Source organism: Culex pipiens, chromosome 2 (genome assembly GCF_016801865.2).
Source record: "Culex pipiens pallens isolate TS chromosome 2, TS_CPP_V2, whole genome shotgun sequence".
NCBI classification, from domain to species: Eukaryota; Metazoa; Arthropoda; class Insecta; order Diptera; family Culicidae; genus Culex; species Culex pipiens.
This window is the reverse complement of record NC_068938.1, coordinates 23,221,861-23,238,971: the sequence shown is the minus strand read 5'-3', so window position 1 is coordinate 23,238,971 and position 17,111 is coordinate 23,221,861. Positions and strand designations below refer to the sequence as shown.

Sequence of the window (17,111 nt, the reverse complement as noted above, 5' to 3'; positions counted from 1 at the left end):
CGACAAAAAGATATGATTTTCTGTAAAAAAAATTTTGCTTTTGCTTTTTTAATAAAAAACGTTTTATTATGTTTTTTAAACCACCCTTGTAGGGTGCCCCTTTATGCCCAAATTAAAAAAAAAACAGTTGAGAAAAAAATATGGAGTTTGTTGTAAGTCTTTTGGCGCGACCGATATTTTCTGAGCAATCATTAATGTTATTATCAAGAAAAAAAATCTTCTGTTAAGCTTGCGCAACAATAATTAAATGTTGTTGTGCCTTGGGTCTGGTCTAGGTTAAGGGGGAAACAGTTTTAAGAAACATGAGATATCAAAATATAACCCAAATTTAAAACAATTACTTGTAATACTTTTTTAGCATTACAAATAAACTATAAATTATTACATTACTACTTATAAATTGCCACATATAAATAAAATTATGATTATTTTTGGTTGCATGATTTTTTTCCGATTCGGTTCGGAAGACGTTATATAGTGTATTCTAGATTGTAAACGATTAATCCATTTTTTTAAATAAAAAATTCAATTTTATGAAATTTTTGGAATGTTTCTTGATTTTTTGTAAAAGTTATTATACACCTCACGAAAAGAAACGTGAGGAAAGTGCTATTTTGCGAGAGTATAGTCATCTTGCGTGTTCATTCGTTCATTGGAACAGTTCATCCTATTGAGTGGCTTATATGGACAAATGACCGCCACTTTGGCACCGAACCATGGTGGCCCATACGGCAAAGGCACGGTTCAATATGCCGAAGGTCTTGGGTTCGAGTCTCGGTACCGGTACTTTTTTTTTTTTTTTTATAGATGAACTTTTTTTGAAAATGAACCATGAGTAAAGTACTCTCGGTAATTTTGGGATTTATCCTCTCTGTCCGCACACAGTACCGAATCTTGCTCTTTATCCTCTCGTATGCCGATAGCCAGTTCTGGGAATAATTAATCCAGTTGTTCAGACAAATAATTTTCAATTGTTTCAGCCAGCACGAAGGAGGAAAAAATAATTTTCTGCTAGTTGTTTTTTTTTCATAACTTATTTTTATTAGGCCCTTCAGGTGCTGCGACCAGGTAAGGACCGAAGGTCAAAGCTAGTTGGCTTGGGACACATGTTATCCGGTATATTTACTTTAAATTTTCAATGCAATTTAAAAAAAAAAACCTATTTATTTGTCAAATCAAAACTATCATTTTTAAGGTATACTAAAACAAGATAATATCTTATTTTGAGTTGTCTTCTAAAAATATGAAAATAGTCTCGATTAACAAATCTCAGAAATCGCCACATCACATATATGCATTGCCAAAAATAATTAAAAAAAAAAAACTTGGTCAAATAGATTAATTAACAATTTATTTTAAAAATTTTGCTAGCTTATCTAACCAGGGGAATTAAACATTGTCTCGGCCCATTTTTATAAAGTGTTTTTGACTATTCAGAAGTAATAAATTGCACAAATTAAAGTGAGCAATAAGCAACTATCCGTTGTTGGTGTATCTGAAAATGTTGTTCGAATAGCGGAAAACTGCTGAAGTGATGAAAATAGGTCTGAAACTTTAGTGTGACAAAAAGGAGTATATTTCCCCTAACAAGCTATTTATTGTTATCAAAAACAATGACGCATAGGACGTATTGCTACATTAAAAGACAAAAAATTAGACATGAAAATTTTTATCACATCTCACCGTACGAAGATTTTCTGAGACACGTCAGCTCATATCAGATTACAACAACATAATTGATCACAATATTGCTCAACCAAGCTGTGCAAAGTTTGTTCTAACAATAATCACAGCTTGTGCCATACCTCAAGTGGAAGTTTGTAACGATCTTGGGGTATAAAAAGGAACACTCCACGTTGGATAACCATCAATCAGGATTGTAGTTTCAATCTGAACTTGGATCTGAACAGCTCTACGATGAATTTCGTTGGCATTTCCAGCTTGGTCATTGTGGCACTTGTAAGTATTAGTGAATTTTCAGTAAAATTAATTAAAATTATATTTCTCACTAGTTCGTAGGAGGAAACGCAGCGTGGAAACCGTTTTCTCCGGAAGAAACTCTGTTTACCTACACGAGATGTATGGAGGACAATGCGAAAGGGGATCTTGCCCTAGCGAAGAAATGGATGGCTTGGAAGCTTGAGCAGGACCCAAAATCAGCGTGTTACGCCAAGTGCGTTCTGGTTGGGTTGGAACTGTTCGATGAGAGTACTAAGACGTTCAAGGTGAGTGGCCTAATCAGTATTCCTTAACAAAAAGATAACTGTCTGATTTTTTCAGGGTGACAATATTCTCGAGCAATACAACAAATACAAAAGCTACACTAGCCAAGATGAGGCTGGTGTTAAAAAGTTCCAGCAAGCAGTTCAAGCATTGGGAACCATTGATAGTTCAGATTGCGTAAAGGTTTTGCAAAAGTATGGACCAGTGCACGCACAGTTTACGGATGTCCAGAGAAATGTCTATTTTGGCAAAAAAGAAATCACCGATAAGATTTACAGCGCTGATTCTGTGAGTTTTTCAACGATTTATGTGTGTACTATATTGTTATAACAAGTTTTATGTTTATAGACAGTCAAGAAGCGAGATGAAACCATGTTCCGGTTCTGCGAAAGGAGCAATTTCAAAGATGGCAGTCCAGAGTTGTGCACTTTGAGGAAAACTGGTATTACCACGAACAACAAACATCTGGATTGCTTGTTCCGGGGTCTTCGATACTTGGACAGGAATGGAAATATCAATGTAAGTCTTGGAACATAAAGGTTAGATCATTTATTAACCAGCTGTTTAACATTACTTTACAGCCTGATGAAATCAAGCGTGATTTACACTTTATCAACGTGAAGGATAAAGACGCTGCAGTGGACAAGGCCTTGAAAAACTGCAAGGTCAACGAAGCAACCAAAGCTACTGACTATAACGATTGCCTGTGGAAGGATCCAAATCTGAAGGATATTATGATGCCAGTATTCGACTATCGTGAAGTGAGATCGGAATCGTATCGCTACTTTGTTGAAAATACTGAGCCTTACAATGTTGCAAAAGTTAAGGAAAAGGTTAAGAAGTACGACAAGGATGCAGGCTGCTAGTTGAAAGTGGCAAAAACTGAATATCTCTGTGAAACGGACACTGGCAATAAAACCATATTTTAATCACAGCATCAAAAATATGTTATTTCAATTAATGTTTTTAAATCTTAAAAATATTAAGATGTCTAACCTTGATTTGCATAAGAACAAATAAAAATTTCAATTCTTCATGAAACACGTCAGTTAGAAATCATTTACAACAGAATGGATGCAGAATGTTGCACGACCAGCTGTACAAAGTCTGTTCTTGCAAAAATCAAACAACGGTATGTGTTGATAGTGTTTGCTCATCAAGTGAAGGTTGGAGTCTAATCTTGAGTTATAAAAAGGAGCACTTTGCGTTGAACAAAAATCATTGATGTTTGTAGTTTCATTCAGAACTCATATCTGCAATGAATTTCATTGGCATTTTTGGCTTGATAATTGTGGTATTTGTAAGTATTTGTGCAGCATGGCAACCTCTTACACCGGAAGAAACTCTGTTCACCTACACGAGATGCATGGAGGATTACGCGGCAGGTGATCTTGAACTGGCGAAAAAATGGATGATTTGGCAGGTCGAGGAAGACCCAAAAACGGCGTGTTATGTCAAGTGTGTTGTTGTTGGACTGGGTCTGTTTGATAATAGCTCGAAGACCTTCAAGGTGATTTTGGGTTAGATTTTTATTCAGCAATATACATAGTTAAAGATCTTTTTTTTCAGGGTGACCATATTCTGGAGCAATACGAGAAATATAAACAGTACACTTCGCAAGATGAGGCTGGTGTTAAAGAGTTTCAAAAAGCTGTTCAGGACTTGAAAATCGTTAGAAGCTCAAACTGTTTAACGATTTTGAAAATGTACTCACCAGTACACGCCAAGTTTACGGATGTTGAACAAAATGTCTTCTTTGGTAAAAAAGAAATTACGGATAAAATTTATAGCAGTGATGACGTGAGTAAATGAGCTTATATTGATTCCTACTAAATATTTAATTGAATTGTTTTAGACTGTCAAAAAGCAAGATGAAACGATATTTCGCTTCTGTGAAAGACACAATTTCAAAAACGGTAGTCCTGAATTGTGCAATATGAGAAAAACAGGATTAACCACAAACAACAAACACTTGGATTGCTTGTTCCGCGGTCTGAGATATTTCGATGGAGATGGCAATATTAATGTGAGCCACACTTTTCAATCATTTCAACACCACACTAACTCAATCCATCACGATGCAGCCTGCTGAAGTCAAACGGGATTTCCACATGATCAATGTTGCCGACAAAGACGCTGCAGTGGACAACGCTCTGAACAACTGTAAGGTCAAAGAAGCAACCAAGGCTACCGACTACAACGATTGCCTGTGGAAGGATCCAAATCTGAAGGACTTGATGATGCCCGTCTTTGATTATCGTGAAGTAAGATCGGAATCGTATCTTCACTATATTCTAAGTCCTGAACCGTACGATGTCGCCAAAGTTAAGGAAAAGGTTAAAAAATACGACAAGGATGCAGGCTGCTAGTAGACAGTGCTTAAAAAATATATTTCTGTTAAAGAGATATTGTCAATAAAACTGTTGATCAATTCTGGAGATTTTTTTGAAAAGGTCCACTAAACCAAACTTTCAGTTTCTGCTTTTTGGATGTTACCCCTGACTCAAGGCGGTTTCAAAAACACCCAAAAAGCATAAACTTAAAATTTGGTTTATTGGACCTTTTCAAAAAAAAACTCCAGAATTGCAGCATTGTTACAGTGGTTCAAACAATACTACAAATCCATAAAATCATATATATTTTCATAAAGACCAACTTTGTCATGCTACAGAATGCTTGTTGATAGAGTAATTATCAAGAATTTGTTTTTTGTTTGTTTTGGCTGAAACATTGTTCATGCATTTCCATGAAAAAAAACGTTACTAAATCCACCTTTAGGTGGTTGGTGTCTTCCTCACTTAATTTTATCAATATATCTGAGATTCGGCTTCAAAAAAGTGTATAATGAACACTTAAGTGCTCATAACTTTTGATAGGGTTGTCAGATCTTCAATCTTTAGGACTCATTAGAAAGGTCTTTTGATTACCCATCCAACGATGGGTCGCATGACAGATCCGGACAACGTTTTCATCAAAATATCTGAGATCCGGCCTCTGAAAAGTGTATAAATAACATTTAAGTGCTTATAACTTTTGATAGGGTTGTCAGATCTTCAATGTTTTGGACTCGTTGGAAAGGTCTTTTCAATACCTTTTTAAAAATGTATAACATGACGGGTTTTCTTACAAAAACCACCCTTTTTACAATCTTCCGGACTTAAGTCAAAATCGTTTTTTTAGCATATCTTTTGAAGTATTCGTCTAAACTTCCTAATATTAACTAGGGTCTTGTGGGACCCCAAGACGGATCGAATGAAACCAAAACGGTACCAAATCGGTACAGCCAGTCCGGAGATAATCGTGTGCATATTTTTCGGTGCACGGACTTACAGACATACACACGCACAGACATTTGTTCAGAATTTGATTCTGAGTCGATAGGTATACATGAAGGTGGGTCTACGAGGTCGAATAAAGAAGTTCATTTTTCGAGTGATTTTATAGCCTTTCCTCATTGAAGTGAGGAAGGCAAAAAGCAATTGTGCATCATTAGTTTTTCTAAACGGGGCTCTATTCAATTTTGAGAACTGAAATAGAAATAAATGTTTTTAAATCTGTCGCTTGAATAAATTATCTATAAAAGATAAAAAAGTTCTACTATTCAGCACTGATTTTGCATATAAGGTACGACTCTTGCTGAAAATCTTCTTTTTGCAACTTTTGCATAACATGCACTTATTTTGTTTGAAAATGCAGCTTTTGCTCTAGAGTTTAAGATGGTGCAAAATCTTTACCATGATTAGGCAAGTACAAATCTGGAGTTTTTTTTTTGAAAAGGTCTAATAAACCAAATTTTCAGTTTTTGCTTTTTGGGTGTTTTTTAATAACCCTGACCAGGGATGGAATAATCGCAAAAAAAATCAATTTCGCTAGCGAAGCAAATCAGGCAAAGGAAATCGCTCCTGAAATTCTCCAAGAAAATCAATCTGCGGATGATTTTTATTAAAGTGCCTAATAGAAAGTGAGGACAAGGCACTCAAATGCAAAGCCACTCACAGTTGGTCACTCAAAATTTACCAAGCGTTTAAATGGAAGGTGTTCATTTTTTGACAAAACCTATGGAAGAAGTAGAGATTGTAAGCACCTTATCTGTAAGATCTTGGAGGTGCTCAATTTTTTGACAGAAAATCGCTGGGTTCTCAGTTTCTCGTGTCCCCACTTTCTATTAGGCACTTTAATTTTTATGAACTTCCTTGTCAGCACCACTTAAAAATGTTTTTTTGCCTTTCTTACAAAAGAAAGGTTTAAGGTTAGCACGGCGAGGAATCGTCCCAGGCAAAAATCCTATTACTAAATTGAAGGTTTGGCCCGAAACCCGGAACTCAAAGTCTGATTTTTGAGAGCTCTTTTTCTGAAATAATTTAAGCGATGTCTGTATCCGCTCTTAAAAATTTGTGTCTTCCATCATTGGAAAATCGCTCGTAAAACCCACAATTTTTATAAGTCAGATCTGTAGCCGTGGGGTCGGAGGCGAACATTTTTTTTTCGATTCACAATTTTCGACCAGTAAATGTGGTCAAAGCCATTTTTAGTGGTATTTTTTGGACTATTTTACAGATAACACTATCAAATTAAAAGAATTCAGTTTCAAACAAAAAGCCATTCGAAAACATGCGCCATAAACTGCTTGGTCCCAAAATTTGAAGCATTTCCAAAATGTATTTCCAGAGATACCCGGGCAGACGGTAATAACAAAATTCATGCCATTTCAATAACAAATTCTGTTAAAATAACAGAAAGCGTTATGGAATCTTCCTGAAAAGTCAATTTTTGCATAAAGGTTTAATAACAGTTTATGTTATCATAACAAAATTTGTTATTGGTCTGACATTGGTTGAAAGCCAAAACAACTTTGGAATAACATTTTTTGTTATGGAAGAATAACTCCAACTGTTATTGGGATGATCGGATTAGTTGTTAAAATAACAAAAAATAATAACAAAGATTTGTTCGAAGAATAACTAAAAATGTTATAAGTCTGTTATTACAATAACAATTCAATAACAAAAAAATCATAACGACGAATAACAAATTTTGTTATAAATAACATAAAATGTTATTGGCCTAGTATTTTCAAATATCAAAAAATGTTATTCCCAAGTTATTTCCGTCTGCTCGGGTATAGCCATTTTAGTCTTTTTCGTCTTATTTTTACCCTATTTTTTCCTATTAAATTTTTGGTTTTATACAGAATCATATACTGAACATCAAATTCGAAGTCTCGGCTCGTTCTCGCTCGAAAGATCGACAAGTCGTCAAGTCGAAGCATAAACGCCAGCACATTTACGCTTGCGCGTTTTACGCTGCGCGTGAAAGTGTGCTTTCTGGCTTTTCATAATAGATCGACAAAGTGCAATATCGATACATATTTTTTTCAAGTTAATCATAGACTAATATTAAAGACTGAGTACCCTTTATTTTTTTTCTAATAATGTCAATCCAATAAGGTTTTCTTAATTAAATATATTTATCTTGCGACCCATAATCTACCTCTGAAATAAAAAAAAATGACATTCGAGGTTTAGCCTTAAAAGACTCGAAGCTTTAGGTAAAATTCTCACTGGGTGGCTCACTCATTATGTTTCTGAAAAATTAATTGCACCAATATATTTTTCGGAGTTTCATCATTTTGTAAGAAAAGCTCTATTTCACCTCTGGTGATATTAAATCGGGTTTTTTTCACTTTGTTTACTCACATTGTCCATCTAAAAAATGTGACAGGTCATTTTTCGACGTGTGACGTTACACTTGCAAGTGTAGCAGTGAAAAAGATGTTCCGCCGAATAATCAAGACGATCATTTTTTTGGATTCCTTTTACCGATCTTTCGTGCGAGAGAGAGGAGAGCCATGCTCCCTTCGGATTTTTTTTTCTTGATGAACGTCCAATGATTTTCTTTTGATGATGATTATTCCATCGCTGCCCCTGACTCAAGGCGGTTTCAAAAACACCCAAAAGGCAAAAACTGGAAATTTGGTTTATTGGACCTTTTCAAAAATAAAACTCAGAAATTCTATTAAAAGTTTTTGTTACTCGGCTTTGTTTGCGGGAAGGCAAAAAAAATAAATTTCAAATTTCAAGCCTGCTTTTCATTTTTTTGAAACCAAAAGTACACAGTAAAAAAAATCATGGTAAAATTTCATCTAAAAAGGAGTACATCTTTTATGTCAGAAAAATGATTTAATGTTACCTCTAATAATGTGTAAATTTACATCTGGCAGACGCTAGGAAAAAATATCTGTAATCCCAAAAAAAATATCAAACCGGCGAAAGTTATATCTAGCTTACTAAGTCCGCGCCCCAACCCGCACGGCCATCTCGCCGCTGTGAAAACTGTTCGATCAAAGCCAATGTAGGTCTATGTGTTCCGTACATTGTATTCTGTATTTACTGCATATAGGGTACATATACGATATACGAGATACGTAGAGGTACATTGGCTTTGATAGTCCAGTTTTCACAGCGGCGAGATGGCCGTGCGGGTTGGGGCGCGGACTTAGTAAGCTAGATATAACTTTCGCCGGTTTGATATTTTTTTGGGATTACATATATGTTTTCCTGGGGTCTGCCAGATGTAAATTTACACATTATTAGAGGTAAAATTAAAGCTTTTTTCTGACATAAAAGATGTACTACTTTTTAGATGAAATTTTACCATGATTTTTTTTACTGTGTATCAACAAATTATTCATACAATGTAAGTCATGCTGTTGTCAAGAAAAATATCAAAATATCAAACAAATCAAGTACATATTTTTTTCTTCAAATGTTGCTTCTATTCAACATTTGTTTGAAGTCTAATTGTACTCAATTTGATTAAAAATTACCAGAAAATAAACGTTGTTTAATGCATCATTTATAGATTGTACATGATTTATGATTTTTGGGGAGAATATTACATGGGTGAAAAAACAATAAATATTTTTTCATAATGATGAATGAAACAATCATTTTGGATGCAAATTCAAAATTGTTGCTTGTTTGTTTATGTGTATTTTTTTAATTGCAAGTACTTTCAGAACTGTTATATTTTATGAAAAGGAGGCCGCTACGTTATTTGAAATGACAGAAAAAGTTAGTAGTTTACAATGGAATTGCTAAAACTAAACTCAAAATCAAACAAATTTTCAACATATCCAGGTATTGACGATTTAATTTTCAAAAAAAAATTCTACGTTTAGGCCGTTGCAATTTTTTTTTTAAGTTTATGTCCCTCGACTCTGACCAAAGTCAAGGGGGGGCAAAAAAAATGAATTTAGGAGCCATGGTTTCAACATTTTAATGAAAAAAGTGTTTTAAAATGCATTATAAACCTGGCCAGATGTTTTGCCATCATTAGTTTCCAAAATATCTAAGTATTGACGATTTTAATTAATTTTTTGCGAAAAATAAAATTATTGCGGTGCTGTACATTAGAACTTTACAAAAATTCAAAACATTTTTAAACAAGCCCAAACATGCTAAATATGATTATTAATGCAGAATTTTAGATTGTTTTCAGTTGATTAGACTTCTATTTTATGGAAATTTTGAAGTTTTTTGGAAAAATATTTTTTTGCCCCCTGATTTTTCAGAACTACTTTGAAGTGGGGGTGAGGGGGCGACATAAACTTTGAAAAATATTTGCAACGGCCTTAACAAAATAAAAATATTTTTTTAAATGATCCCATCATCTTTCATATTGTAGAAAAATACGTAGAGGTATAGTCTAGGACACTAGAAAATTACTGCATACTTATTTTTATATAAAATATAGAAAATTTTAGTGGAAAACACAGCCAAAATTGACCTCAAAAAATTACATGTTTAAAAACATTGTCAAAGTCACATAAAACAAGTCAAACTTTGAAACCAAAATTTTTCTGATGTTTGAAGAGATCTTCTCTCTTTTAGTCAGTATCCCTAGTAACATTTTTAAACTTGTAGGTTTTATCAAGGTTCTGAAAACCCTCATCCAACCTAAATAGGCTTTTATGGCCTACTTAAAACCTAAAATGTTACTAGGGATGTTTATCAACTTAGAAAAAATCAAAAGAAAAATACCAGGGAAAATTGTCAATACAATGCATAAAAATAATGTTTTATGAATTGCTGCTTGATTGATTTAATTTTATTAATTAATATGTATCATAAAGGGTCAGATTAAGTAAGCAGTTTCCAACTAGCTTTCCATAGTTCCAGATCAGCACTTCAGCACTTAGCTTCCGAATCGAGCGCTTGTACTTTCGATCTCATCGCATTGGCATCGTACTTGGAAGTTGCTTCGCGCAAACGATAGCTGTAGTTTTCCGAACGAACTTCAATGTAGTCCAAAACCTTCATAAAAAGTTGTTCGCCAAGCCCATCGTAAATACACTTGTAGTAGTCCCGTGCTTTGGATTCATCTTTGGCGTTACAATTTTTTAATGAATTCTTAACCACATCATCTTTGCCATTTTCGTTTACGTCATGTAAGCCTCGTATGATTGCAGATTCCTGAAAATAATAATATTATAACTTTCGTTTCTTCAATTCCGTGTAAAATTAATTCTTACGTCCATTTCTCCATTCTTCTTCATCCATCTCATGCCCCGAGTAGTACAATTGCTATGTTTGATAAACTTGGGATCATCTGAAAAACCATGCTTTCGTACGTTGCAGTAAGCTGCTTCTCCATCTTGATAAAATTGTTTTCCACAGAAGCGGAAAATCGATATGCCCTTCGGTTTAATTTGCTGCAACCATTCACGAAATGTAGCAAACTGTTACACTTTTCGCCAATGTTACCTACCGGATTTTTCTTGTAAATTGCATCTCTCACACTGCTATCTAACAAGTATATTTTCTCCAAAACTCCCTTATTTGCGTTGTTAACTTGAATGAATCCTTTAGCGATTGACTCACATTTGCCATCTTTAGCGTCAATTTTTCCCAACTCATTTGCGATGGCATCACTTTTTGCCTGGTCTACTCCATTGTCACTTTTATACGCCTCATACTGCTGTTTAATGTTGTTGGGCTGAACATTGTCATACAATTAGAGTGAAGTTTAAATCTCCGGAAAAAAATCATCTCACCTGGAACGCTTGCTTGTCGTACATTCCCAAAGCCTCAACAAGGCATTTCACGTAGCACGCCGTTTTGCCATCGCTCTCAGCCAGGTTCCACTTCATCCATTTTTCCGCAAGGCCAAAATCATTGCCGAAGTGATCTTCCATGCATTTTGCCTGCTCGAAAGCCACCTCTTCGGGATCCATCGGGGACCAGTCGTCTGAAAGCTGGATGCACAAACAGTTGATCTGCTTTTATTTCAGAGATTCTTAAGTTATACTTACAACTCCAGCGATTACAGCACCAAGAAGGATTAAGACCTTCATTTTAGTAGTTTTTTTTTTTTTTTTTGCTGTACTGAGATAATCGGAAGCACAGTTTGAATTGAATGAATCCTTCCTTAGGACGTCTATTTATATGAAAATTTCAAGCTTACAATCCCACCACCTAAGTAAATTTGGTGTGTTTGAGCAACTCATGAAGTCTCAGACAAATAATGGATGCTATAAACAGCTACATTATGTAACATTGTCGCATTTTTTTTATCTCGGAAATGTATGTTGATTTCAAGAAACAGAAGAACATTTCCCGAGCAGAGGTGAATAACAAAGGTAAAGCAAATAAAACCTATCTATGGTATCAACATCATATTTTGGCATTCGCAATCCCTTGAAAAAAAGTCTCAAGGATTATTGAAAGGCAAAAAAAATGATATCATAACATTTATTGGTATTATTGTTCCATTGGATATACGCCGTGTTAGAGTTGTCCGAAAAAATGCCATTTTCGTCAATTTTCGCAAAAACCACTTTTAAAAAAAAACTTAAATCCGCGCCATTTCAACCGATTTTAGCTGTCTTGGACGCAAATGAAAGGGTATTATATAAGCTTTAAGGAAAAACAGTTAGAAGTTTCAAATATCTAGCCTAACATTTAAAGAGGTCGTATGAAAACATAAAATGTTGTTTTAAAGGTCTCGGGACCAAACAGCCTATGGCTAAACATATTTTTAACGGATTCCTTGGAAAATTTTACATAACTTATCAAAAAAGGTGATGTAATGTTTTCAATATTCCGAGATACAAATTTTTGAAAAAAACAAATTGGGTATTTCCACGCGCCACGCGTAAAAATGAAAAATTAGAAAACATAAAAATCTACTTTTTTCACTAAAACTCCGATAATTTTAAAATTTCAGCGATGACCTATACATGTACCAAAAGTTGCGTCTTTTAATCAAGGAAATTTAGGTACCCAAAAATGTATAGGTCATCGCTTTAATTTCAAAGTTATCGCAGTTTTAGTGAATTAAACCGTTTTTTCCGTTTTCGTCAATTTCACATAAAACGGCGTAGGTCACCCTAATGGTTTAATTATTTCGGCCAAGGAACCCCCAGAAAAACCCCCAAAGAACTTTTTTTTTGGAATCGTGCTGTTTTCGTGGGAAATTGCTGTGTATTGTTATTATATTGACAAATTTCAACAACAAAAAACTGTCGTCGTTCGGATACTTAATTTTGGTATCAATGTGGCATTACATGTATTCCAATTCCTCCAGAAATATAAATAATTTTGACGAAATCATTAATTTTGCATCAAAATAACATTCCAAAACGAATGCTTCCAATGAAATCATTCAATTTAGAATTATACAACAAAAATAAATTTTTAAACATTTTTTTCTGACGACTATGTATTATAGTGACTAATTAACACAAGTTCTTTGATTATTCAGTTGGTAGCATTGTCAAAAGCATTGATAAACTTGTATTAAGATTCATTTTATTAACTTTTGCATTTCAAACATTTGCATTAGTATTTTAAAAATAATTCCATTTGAAAAGAAAATAAACCGAACGAGCTCAAAAGTTTTCTGGGGTTTCTTGGCCGCAATAGTAAGGCCTGTTTTTTATTTGATTTTGATTATTTAAAATATCGATAAAACACACAATGAACACAATTTCGAGATATTTAGTTTTTTTTAACAATTGCACAAAATTGCAAATAGTTCCGACAATCATCCGTAAAAAAACAAAAGGTTGGTAAAGCGTCTAAAGTTTCTTCTTTTGAACATTATAAATCATAAATTTTGTTGTTTAAGTATAAGTTTTGCTCAAAAGGAAATTTTTGAAATGATTTTATATGAGTGTTAACCACACGATTAACCCTCATTTTCTTATTGATGATATGAAGATCATGGCAATTATAGATCCTGTTTTAAATTTTCCAATAAAATATTAAAATTATCAAATAAAACAATGCATGATCTTTAGAATATTAGTTGTAGCCTGTACTTTTGCAACGAGCAAAAAGTATGGAATTTTCTCATCTCTTCTATTTTTTTAAACCAAAAGGATGGACGCATTTTTAAATTGAAAATAATCGAAAATAGTTTTAATCATTTTTTTAAGTAACAGTTAATTTGAAACACTCTATTCCAAACACTAATCGCTACTTCGTCTTAAAAATTATAAGAAATACATTGTAGAAAAAAAGCAAAAACTGCTCGATTGAACTGCACCATTAGTTTTCACTTTATGTTGATGAAACAAAATAAAGGGGATAATTTACTCAAAACTCTATGCAACGAAAATTTAATTTTAATAATAGCAAAATATCGTTAAATCAATCGCCATTTCAGTAGATCTATTTTTTTAAACTCATGCTTCAAAATTGTAACTGACAGATGCATTACTAATATTTAATGAAAAATCATGTATTGATGAAAACGTGTTCTTATCAATGTTTGACCGAGTCACGTAGCCTATTGGTAACGCTTCCACCTCGTAAAAGGTATTCAAATCCCGACTCTGACCAACACAACTGGTGATCGTTTCTCTTCTTGATTCGATTGCTTAGTAAAGGGAAGGTAGTGTATCGTCACAAGCTGGGCCTTATCAACGACACCTTAGGAAGGCGACCTATGGAATGTTAACATTAACCTTAAAATGTTAAGTTACTTATCAATGTTTGACTAGACAATTGCACACTTTAAGTCGATTTTTTTTTAAAGAATCACTGTGTTTAAATTGTCATCTAGAATTTTATGATAACAATTTTCATCTTGTTTATGAAAAAATCAGCAAAATTGGTGGGAAAGTGTATTAAAGCCCACTTTTCTTTGGGTTTTGTCTGCAGGGTGCGCTACTTTCATCCAAATAATCTAAAGTTCTACTGTTTTGTCGAACATACCAAATCTTTAAGTTAAGGTCCTGAAAAGTTAATAGCGACTTAAAAAGTAATTTTTGCCTGAAAATCATTTTTTCACCAGTTTTGAGCTTAGGTATCAATGGGTTAATCTTTAAAAATTTTGCTCAAAATTCGCACAGATAATTAAAATAACTCAAAAACCGTTTTCCGCTTGTGGAGCTAGCGGGCATTGTTTTTGGGCTTCCGAATAAATATTGTGTGGCCTAAATGTTTTAAAAAAACTCAAGAATTAAACCTTACTGGTTCAACAAAATTTGAAAAAAAAATTCTAGCAATGTAACCTGGTTTACGGCAACAGAACACTGAAAGACATTTAAAGGACCTTTACAAAATTTCCATTTCCTTAAAAATCTAGAATATGAAAAAAAACTTAATTAACCAGAAGCTAAAGTAAAACTAAAACGTTACTTAATCCACCCTTAGGTGGTTGGTGCTTTCCTCACATTTAGAGGGTAATGCTATCCAAAAAAGATACAAAAGGGAGGACCTTTCAGTGTTCTATCAACTTGTACAATCGTTTACATTTGTTCCACAGCTTTTCCCAGGTCGCCATGGGAGCCCGGGGGGTGGTCCCTGTTCCACTCAGAAGTGACTTGTGGTCAGGGGGGCCCCGGGTCTCCCAGGCTCAACCACGGTTGCCCGGGGAGCCCGGGGGGTGCACTTTAAAAAGAATATTAACAGCAGGTTAAAAATACGTTAAAAGAAGTAAAATTACAGAATTGAAAAAAAAATCAGAATTTATGAGAATTTTCTGCATCCGTAAAATGGTTCTCATATATTTTGTTAAAAATGATGTCGGGATCCAAAAATAAAAATCGTTGGAAAAGAAATCGAAAGACCATCCTTAGTCTTTTGAAGACCTGACATCCCGATCAAAGGTGAATTATACTGAAAATTTAAATTCTGTTGCAAAACCTAATACAGGATTTGAATAAATGAACCTTTGAATAAATATCACCTGTTCTAACAAATCAACAAAACAAAACATTCGAATTATTCCAAGGATAAATGTCTATTAAAACAAAAACTAAATTCTAGTCTTGTTTATGTGAAATGAATCATATTTATTGACCTTTTATACAACAGTTGCAACCAATTTTCCCCATTTTTTCTCGGAAAGTCCCATCTCCCCGATCATCATCACTGCTTGGGACACTGCGCATCCGAATCAAGCGACTCGACGTTGGCTCGCATCGCTGCGGCGTCGTACTTGGCCGTTGCCTTACGCAAGCGGTGGTTGTAATTTTCGGACCGCACCTCGACGTAATCCAGAACCTTCATGAACAGCTGCTCACCCAACCCGTCGTACAGGCACTTGTAGTTGTCCCGAGCCTTTGATGCGTCGTTGGGTTTGCAGTTTTTCAACGCTTCCTTCACCTTATCGTCTTTGTCGTTCACGTTGACCAGGTGAAGATCGCGGAGGATGGCGGATTCCTTTAAAAATTGCAAGTTAGTGTATGATTTGAGGGAGAAATGAGTTCAATCTTACGTCCATTTCACCATTCTTCTTCATCCATCTCATGCCACGAGTGGTACAATTGCTGTGCTGGATAAACTTGGGATCGTCCGAAAAACCATGCCGTCTAACCTTGCAGTAAGCTGCTTCACCATCTTTGTAGAATTGCTTGCCGCAGAATCGGAAGATTGAGATGCCTTTAGGTTTGATTTGCTGGAAGAATTGAAGCTCAGAAATATTGCTTGTATATATAGGATTGACTATTCTTACCGAATCAGCACATGTAACGCGATGCCTGACATAAGAATCAACCAGGAAGATTTTCCTCAAATCTCCCTCATTCTTGTTATTGAATGGAATGAACGGTTTTGCAACTGCATCACAGTCGGCCCCCGATGGAGCAAGTTTTCCGATGGCATCCTTGATGGCACTTGCTTTTGCCTCGAGCACTCCGTTGTGGTCCTTGTATGCCTTGTACTGCTGGTCCACGCGGTCAGGCTGGAACTTCTGCCCGTCGTAGATTCCCAATTTCTCGACCAAGCATTTCACGTAGCACGAAGTTTTCTTATCGCTAGCCTCCGGAAGCTTCCACTTGATCCACTGTTTCACTAGCTCGAAATCATCCCCAAAGTGATCCTCCATGCATCTTCCCTGCAGATAGGCCACTTCCTCGGGATTCAATGGAGTCCAGTCGTCTGAAAGCTAATTTCCACACTTGAGAATTTGATTTTAAGGCTACAGATTCAGTTTACTTACAACTCCAAGAATAGCCAGTCCTAAAAGGAACAAAACCTTACTCATTTTAATATCAGCGCAGTTGAGATAGAACCAACGAATGATTCCATCGATGCATTGGAATCCTTTTATACTACATTTTCGCACTCTTGCTTGGCAATTGAGTGATCACCTTGCGCAATTTCGCAACAATTATGTACTAACTTATAATGCTTGATTGGCAGCTGTATAGCTTCTTGCGACAATCTTTAAGATCAAGCATTTTGTTTGAACATCATCTGTATTTACAAAAAAGGTTTATCTTATGTATGTTGTTGAATACAAATAAAAACAAATATTTGCCTTTGCATTGCAGCAGAAAATGTGCAGTTCCAATCATTGCATAACCTTGTAACGAAAGAAATACGTTGTTCTTAACTTAAGTAAGTATTTGAGTCTCAATATTTCAAATAATCAAA

At 34.8% G+C, this 17,111-nt stretch overlaps 4 protein-coding genes across 4 annotated transcripts; 2 read left to right on the top strand and 2 right to left on the bottom strand.

Annotated features, from left to right (window-relative positions):
- Positions 1-1,835: 1,835 nt before the first annotated feature.
- LOC120422423 (37 kDa salivary gland allergen Aed a 2-like) lies at positions 1,836-3,167 on the top strand. Its single transcript, XM_039585837.2, has 5 exons — positions 1,836-1,959; positions 2,013-2,225; positions 2,281-2,511; positions 2,572-2,742; positions 2,805-3,167. Exons 1-5 carry the CDS (start codon positions 1,918-1,920, stop codon positions 3,087-3,089), a joined length of 942 nt encoding a protein of 313 aa, XP_039441771.1. The 5' UTR covers positions 1,836-1,917; the 3' UTR covers positions 3,090-3,167.
- A 262-nt stretch (positions 3,168-3,429) lies between these two features.
- Positions 3,430-4,636, top strand: LOC120422422 (37 kDa salivary gland allergen Aed a 2-like). Its single transcript, XM_039585836.2, has 4 exons — positions 3,430-3,733; positions 3,793-4,023; positions 4,079-4,249; positions 4,308-4,636. The coding sequence occupies exons 1-4, from the start codon at positions 3,482-3,484 to the stop codon at positions 4,590-4,592; spliced, it is 939 nt and encodes a 312-aa protein (XP_039441770.1). The 5' UTR covers positions 3,430-3,481; the 3' UTR covers positions 4,593-4,636.
- A 5,665-nt stretch (positions 4,637-10,301) lies between these two features.
- LOC120422421 (37 kDa salivary gland allergen Aed a 2-like) lies at positions 10,302-11,635 on the bottom strand. The gene is made up of 5 exons (XM_039585835.2): positions 11,537-11,635; positions 11,279-11,479; positions 10,993-11,220; positions 10,757-10,936; positions 10,302-10,697 (listed from the first exon to the last, which is right to left on the bottom strand). The coding sequence occupies exons 1-5, from the start codon at positions 11,576-11,578 to the stop codon at positions 10,413-10,415; spliced, it is 936 nt and encodes a 311-aa protein (XP_039441769.1). The 5' UTR covers positions 11,579-11,635; the 3' UTR covers positions 10,302-10,412.
- Positions 11,636-15,500: 3,865 nt separating this feature from the next.
- On the bottom strand, positions 15,501-16,831 carry LOC120422387 (37 kDa salivary gland allergen Aed a 2-like). The gene is made up of 4 exons (XM_039585796.2): positions 16,675-16,831; positions 16,189-16,620; positions 15,952-16,131; positions 15,501-15,896 (listed from the first exon to the last, which is right to left on the bottom strand). Exons 1-4 carry the CDS (start codon positions 16,717-16,719, stop codon positions 15,603-15,605), a joined length of 951 nt encoding a protein of 316 aa, XP_039441730.1. The 5' UTR covers positions 16,720-16,831; the 3' UTR covers positions 15,501-15,602.
- Between the last annotated feature and the right edge of the window lie 280 nt (positions 16,832-17,111).

Bases quoted from the DNA above. Each gene is read 5' to 3' on its own strand.
- LOC120422423 (XM_039585837.2), top strand. From the start codon at position 1,918: ATGAATTTCGTTGGCATTTCCAGCTTGGTCATTGTGGCACTT. The intron at 1,960-2,012 runs GTAAGTATTAGT...ATTTCTCACTAG, and splicing joins GCTTGGTCATTGTGGCACTT to TTCGTAGGAGGAAACGCAGC. The intron at 2,743-2,804 runs GTAAGTCTTGGA...ATTACTTTACAG, and splicing joins ACAGGAATGGAAATATCAAT to CCTGATGAAATCAAGCGTGA.
- LOC120422422 (XM_039585836.2), top strand. From the start codon at position 3,482: ATGAATTTCATTGGCATTTTTGGCTTGATAATTGTGGTATTTGTAAGT. The intron at 3,734-3,792 runs GTGATTTTGGGT...CTTTTTTTTCAG, and splicing joins ATAGCTCGAAGACCTTCAAG to GGTGACCATATTCTGGAGCA. The intron at 4,024-4,078 runs GTGAGTAAATGA...GAATTGTTTTAG, and splicing joins AAATTTATAGCAGTGATGAC to ACTGTCAAAAAGCAAGATGA.
- LOC120422421 (XM_039585835.2), bottom strand. From the start codon at position 11,578: ATGAAGGTCTTAATCCTTCTTGGTGCTGTAATCGCTGGAGTT. The intron at 11,480-11,536 runs GTAAGTATAACT...TTGTGCATCCAG, and splicing joins GTGCTGTAATCGCTGGAGTT to CTTTCAGACGACTGGTCCCC. The intron at 11,221-11,278 runs GTGAGATGATTT...GACAATGTTCAG, and splicing joins ACGACAAGCAAGCGTTCCAG to CCCAACAACATTAAACAGCA.
- LOC120422387 (XM_039585796.2), bottom strand. From the start codon at position 16,719: ATGAGTAAGGTTTTGTTCCTTTTAGGACTGGCTATTCTTGGAGTT. The intron at 16,132-16,188 runs GTAAGAATAGTC...CAATTCTTCCAG, and splicing joins GCGTTACATGTGCTGATTCG to CAAATCAAACCTAAAGGCAT. The intron at 15,897-15,951 runs GTAAGATTGAAC...CAATTTTTAAAG, and splicing joins AGAAGAATGGTGAAATGGAC to GAATCCGCCATCCTCCGCGA.